The sequence below is a fragment of the Rhinopithecus bieti genome, unplaced genomic scaffold (genome assembly GCF_001698545.2).
Source record: "Rhinopithecus bieti isolate Rb0 unplaced genomic scaffold, ASM169854v2 scaffold_12189, whole genome shotgun sequence".
NCBI classification, from domain to species: domain Eukaryota; kingdom Metazoa; phylum Chordata; class Mammalia; order Primates; family Cercopithecidae; genus Rhinopithecus; species Rhinopithecus bieti.
In genome coordinates this window covers 614639-621364 of record NW_016807086.1, presented here as the reverse complement: position 1 = coordinate 621364, position 6726 = coordinate 614639, and the positions used below count along the sequence as shown (strand labels likewise).

Genomic DNA, 6726 nt, shown 5'->3' with positions numbered 1-6726 from the left:
TTTTTTTTTTTTTTTTTTTTTTTTTTGCGACAAAGTTTCACTTTTATTGCCCAGGCTGGAGTGCAAAGGCACGAAATCGGCTCGCTGCAACCTCCGCCTCCTGGGTTCAAGCAATTCTCCTGTCTCAGCCTCCCAAGTAGCTGGGATTACAGGTGCCTGCCACCATGCCCAGCTACCTTTTTTTTTTTTTTTTTTTTTTTTTTTGTATTTTTTGTAGAGATGGGGTTTCATCATATTGGTCAGGCTGGTCTCGAACTCCTGACCTCAGGTGATCCGCCTGCCTTAGCCTCCCAAAGTGCTGGGATTACAGGTGTGAGCCACCGCACCCAGCCAAGAAACACTCTTATACTGCCCAAACTCTGTAAGAGATTGTTACCTAAAGTGAGTTAAGTCAAATTTAACTCTTTTTCAAATAAATGCAATACATAACTTTAAAACTGCACTTTGTATATGATATCATTTGAGAAATTGAGAAAGATGTATTGTGCTAATTACATAATTACTCAGAAACTTTGAGGGCTGTACTGCGTTTTTTTAAGTCAGCAATTCTTCATTTTTTATGCATGTTGTATGAGAGGTAAATAATCTTTTGGCTCATTGTTAATCAGCAAAATATTAGCTAGGCAACTCCCACTATAGGAGATACCAGATGTGTTGGGGCTGTTTATAAAACTTAAATTGAAATCAGCTTTTAAGGAAAAAATTTAGCTTATAGATTCTTTTATGTACCCCTACATATATTACCTAGACATTGCTTTAAATGGATCTTATTTGATATAGGGGCTACTAAATCAGCAGTATCATAAATTTAACTTTGTCACTATAATCAGATATACTTTTTACTCTTGTTTTTCTTCTCCCCTTTACAACCACTGCCATGAATAATGACATCAGGCCTTAATGTTTTAGTCATTGGATTAAAGCCTGTAAATTAGTATTGAATGCAAACAGAAAGATTAAGACGGTCACTGTCAATGTTACTAAGCATTTGCCTGAATGCTATTATAATTCCTACCCGTGGGACACTCCAGAAGTACATTTCTAGAGGTCAGTATGATGAGACCAGGAAAATCATGATTACCTACTTTTCCCCGTTTGGATTAACATAAAGTCTTATAGATTAACATAGACAAGTAAACATTATTAATTACCTTAATACTAACCAGTGAATGCAATGTATTTTAATAGACTTTATACATAGTAAATGCCTATCAGTTCCAAGCTTGATGCTAAGAACTCCATGAACGTTATTTAATTTTTCAAAACAATTCTGTCAGTGTGGTATCATCATTGAAACTGAGGCTTTGAGAGATTCAATAACTTGCACAAGATGACCCATTTACAAGGGATTTGTACTTGCCCATCTGATTCCAAAGCCTGATCTTTTTATCATTACCATGTACTAGTAAGAGTAACCATATATCAAGTGACTTTTCGTCATTTTGGGCAGAAAGTTATATTAGTATCTGCTAGCAACATGAATATATTTTTAAAGAATGAGGGACAGCGTGTGTGGGTGTTTTTAAAATGGGCTGACAGTGATCTATAGACCATGTGAGCCGGAATTCCTTTATCAATACCATGCAATTCTATACCTGAAGACTAATTTAAAGACAGGAGGACTCTATGTACATATTTAAATTCATCAGGGACCCTTAAACATCTTTGCAGTATCACAAATCACTTAGCTCTTAGTGACAAACCCATGAGAAGGCTGACATTTTCATACAGAAACAGCTGGGTGTGTTTATAGCTGGAGTGTGATATGCCCTAGTTGCCCTCTGGGATTCTTACATTACCAGATGAAAAATGTGTACCTTTTTGACAATCAGGTACACAGAAAGCAATAAAAAGCCTTTTATATCCATTAATTCCTTCTTAATTTAATCTCCATGCCCAATCCATTTGCAAAATGCTCCAGGGTATCCACTAGATACCTGTTTGCACACTGAAAAGGGGTGAAACTAAATTCTCCTGGGTTTAACTACCACCCTTTTAATCAGAAACCTTAAGATGGTGACTAAACAAGTATAATGTTCCAGTGTGTCAATGGGGTTCACATTTTAAGAAGACAAGAAATGTGCAACAATCCAATTTTTAATGGGATACTTATCTTTTTTTTATTCATCAAAGCTCCCATGAATTTGGCAAAACACTATTGCTGCCCATCTGACAATATATTGTTGTTTATTGGTGATTTTGTTATTGTGAAAGCATTTGATGAAATCCAGTAAGAGAAAAACATCACCTTACCATTCAGTGCTCAGTTTCCTTGCTTTCAACAATTGACGTTCAATCCAGTTGGGCTTCTGCTGCTCAATGCTCTGTATGACCTTTTGGATCATTTGATTAGGGATACTTGTCTGGTCTCCCATGATGCTCTCCAAACACATACAAATTAAACCCAGTTTTTCTTTACTCCATCTGTCAAGGGAGGCACCCGTTAAAAGTTCCACAGTGTTTCCGTCCTCAAATATCCGACATATAATTACAATCAAGTTCCAGACAAGCAGGCCAGCTTTCTTCAATTCAACAAAGTTTTTTGACATTTTTCTCTCAGACAGAAAAAAGAAGTATTTAATTGGGGGAGGCAAACATGCAATCACCGTAGGTAACTTGCTGATGACAATAGATACTGCCTGAGCAGCAAGCCTTGTGAAGCCTGGGGAAGAAAAGAAAAGGTATGATTAATATTAGCATTTGCGTTCAATCATTGCATGGTTTTGTGTTGTATAAAGATGTTTAATTTTTGTGGAGAAAATTGGCAAGAAGATCAAGTGCTTGACATATTCCAACAGAACTCTAACCAGGGTCTCCGGCAGTACTACCTAAAATTCCCCCAAATCACAAATCCGGGTTTTTTTTCTCTCATAAATGAAGATTAGAAAATTTAGACTCATAATTTGTATTCTTTTAAGACTGCAGCTTTCCAGGACCCATGTGGCCTCCTAATTAACAAATGCAAAGGTTCCCAGCTGGGCAACTTTGTAGGCTTTGATACTTCTGACTCCCCCTTAAGCCCTTCTCCCTTGGAATCCATGACAGAATCATTCCAGCTCTCCTCAGGACTGGTTTCTCTCCTTTCAGTTCTCAACCCAAATGTTACCTCCTCAGAGAGCCTTGCCTCACCATCTTATCTTATCTCATCTCATCATCCTCTCAGTTCATTTACACCCTTCCATCACAGCCCCAAGACCCTCTCTTTCAGGGATCCCCATTTTGTTGCCTTTATTATAGCACTCCCCATCATCTAATAATTATGTCCTTTTCCTGCACACTGTATGTCACCCTCTTCTAAACTATAAGCTCTTAGAAGGCATTCACATATCCCTAGCACTTAGTACCTCATATATAATAGTTATCAATAAATATTGGTTGAATGAATGAGTCAGTAAATTGTTTCCTGCTTACCTCTATCTCTCCTCTTTGCTTCTTTGTGTCCTATGCTATTTCCACTTTCTACTAACACCTCTTAGATGTAGATTTTTGCTAAGACGTCCTTAGCCTTTTGGCTGATGATTCTACATGTTCTCCCTTGTTTGGTGCTATTTCACATTTATGATCTTACTTAATGCAACAGCCTTAGGAGATTATTCAAATATGTGTTGGACCTAGTTTTTACACACTTACAAAGACTGTGCCAATTAATTTTTAAATGATTCTTAGGTTGTCATGAATTGCAGAGGAGTCACTAGATTAGACATATTTTCCAAGAAAAATGTATTAATTCTTCTTCTCTATATCAGGGTTTCTCAACGTCAGCACTATTGCCATTTTGGACTGGATGATCCTTTGTTGTGAGGAGCTGTTCTATGTTCTGTAGGGTGTTCAGCTGCATCTCTGTCCTCCACCCACTAGATGTCAGTAGCATCCCCCTCAGTGGTGACAACCAAAAATGTCTTCAGGCATTGCCAAATGTCCCCTGGGAACAAAACTGTGTCTGGTTGAGAACCACTCTTCTATATGATTCCAGAATGTTAAGTCTTGGCCTTTCTCCAGAGTTGTAGTCCTGTAACTCCAGCTTTCTGTTAAGCATTCCACTTCTGTGTCCTCATCACCGTCAACTCAATATAACTAAAACCAAATTCATTGTCTTCCAAACTAGCTTGGCCCTTCTCCCTCCCTCCCACCCTTTCCTCCTTTCTTCCTTCATTCCTTCCTTCCTCTCTCCCTCCCTCCCTTCTTCCTCACTACTCTCTTTCCTCACCTCCTCCCTCCCATTCTTCCTTCCTGTTAAATATTCCTGTTGATCCTTCATACCTAATCAGTGATCAGCATTGATATATAGTTCTGTCCCTTTATCTCTGCCATCCAGTTTCCCATTGCTGGGGCCAACTGAGGTTACTGACTTACCTCAAGCCCTTCTTCACACATAGTACCTTGACTGTAGAAGTATTCTCCTAACTCATCTCCCTTCTCCAGGCTATGTCCAGCCCTTCTCCTGCACTGTAAAACTGAATTCATCCCTATGAACTGTATTATCCAATTTCCCTGCTGTGATAATTTTAGCTACTTACCACTGTTATAAGATCAATCTCTTGGGCCTTGCTGTGAAAACACTCCACAGTCTAGCCTCAGCCTGTTTCTATGATCCTTCTCTTTAAGACCTTTAACATGCTTTATCCTCTTTGCTTTTAGGCTTCTGAGTACGTCATTACTCTCAATGGAATGCCCTCTGTCTTCAGGGTTCACAAATAATCTTCAACCCTTAGTTCAAAGTCCTCTCCCCTCTTGTGAATTTATTTGAATATATTCTATATATGACCATTTTGGTAATTAGGTCCATAATTGGCTATGTTATTTTTGTATTATCATCTATTTTATTTATATTATGTTATTTATATATTCATGAGTTGTCTTTACAGCTAGCCTATAAACTCCAGAGCATGGGAAACAAAGCTCTTAGCTCCTTGATTATCCCACAAAGCCAGAGAGTGTTTTAATCCACTATATACATAATGGAATTTGAACATTAAAACTGAATGAGAAGCCAAAAGAAAGTAGCTCTGAGTTCTTTGGTAAAACATTCTTTACTGTTTCTGCTGAACAAAAATAACAGAACAATGTGAACATTTTCTGAAGATATGTGTAACATTTAAAAAGTCACTCTGTTCCAAAAAAGTACAAAGCTCTTGGAAAATATGTCTAATCTAGTGACTCCTCTGCAATCCATGACAACTTAAGAATCATTTTAAAAATTAATTGGAGCAGTCTTTATAAGTTTGTAAAAACTAGGTCCAACACATATTTGAATAATCTCCTAAGGCTCTTGCATTAAATAAGATCATTAATGTGAAAGCACTTAGCTCAGCACCTGATAAAAATAGTTGCTCAATAAATGTTTTCTTTTTATTCAAATTAATGTGTTTAGGTGAGGCTTAAAATATAGATAAAGCAAATCTTCCTTAGTGTTCTTAAATTATTTGAAATGTCTCATTGTTTTTTATGTGTTTGTGTCTCGTAGTCCCTATTCTGCTGTCAGGTCTTTGACTTGAAAGATTGTATCTTGTATTCCCTCTGTCTTAAAGAGGGTTTGACTACAGATACTGAGTAAATATTTGACAAACTAAGTAGATATTAGGTAAAGATTACCAATTTTCTTCTTCACACCTACACTCCACTGATATTTTATAAACTCTGAGGACTACGGGTACCCAAATCCCCAGCTATTTCATTAATGCTTAAGGCAAATTTCAATCAGAACCTTTAGGCTGATGACAAATTAATAAATCCATTCTACCAGTCTCTAGGGCTCTGAGTCTATGATGATGTCAACAACATACCAGGGAAGGATCTTTTAAGACTGCTACACACTTGTCTTTCTGTCTTTATTTAAATAAGTGGAATTCTACCTAAGCCGTATATATGTAACATATTGTGTCATCCAACTTTAGAGCTGATAAATTATGAAGAAAATCTATGTCTTAGGATGAATGCAATATATGTTTATTGATGTATTTGTCATTTCTTCTTTTCTGTAAGGCACTACCATAATAATATATTTGTGGTTGATAAAACATGCAAAAAGGAAATTTACAATAAATGAGGTAAAGAAAATAATGTCAAAATTAATTTTAAAATTGTATTTATTAATGGTAAAAAAAGATCAGTAACAATTTGTTGAATGAGGACAATGTACTTTTTTATTATTTTTTAAATCTGGGCTTAACACTTCACAATACAGAGGTCAAGTTCTAAGTTCAGTTTGTTTCAAGATCAGGTTTTCATGGCTGTCATAGGTGAAAAAGCCACTACACGAACACATATAGATCAACATGAAACCAGTATATCCTTAGCTGTGCCCACAAAATCATGGCGTTTATTTTTCAGTGTTAACTACCAAATAGGTGAAGGCTATTGTTGAAATTTGACTAATAAGTATCCATCATCTGTGATGTCAATTTGTTGTTTTTGCAAACAAATGGAAAAATATTTTATTTTTATATTTTTTTTATATTTTAAGTTCTAGGGTACATGTGCACAACGTGCAGGTTTGTTACATATGTATACATGTGCCATGTTGGTGTGCTGCACCCATCAACTCGTCAGCACCCATCAACTCGTCATTTACATTAGTTATAACTCCCAATGCCATTCCTCACCCCTCACTGCTCCCTATAATAGGCCCCAGTGTGTGATGTTCCCCTTCCCATGTCCAAGTGATCTCATTGTTCAGTTCCCACCTATGAGTGAGAACATGCGGTGTTTGGTTTTCTGTTCTTGCGA

At 36.8% G+C, this 6726-nt stretch overlaps 1 protein-coding gene across 1 annotated transcript in view; it reads right to left on the bottom strand.

Moving 5' to 3' along the window:
• KIAA0825 (KIAA0825 ortholog) overlaps positions 1-6726 on the bottom strand; it is a 244310-nt gene that overhangs the window by 9713 nt on the left and 227871 nt on the right. Inside the window, exon 22 of the mRNA XM_017880119.1 lies at positions 2254-2662. Within this exon, the coding sequence (XP_017735608.1) occupies positions 2254-2662 (409 nt within the window). The remainder of the gene's footprint in view (positions 1-2253; positions 2663-6726) is intronic.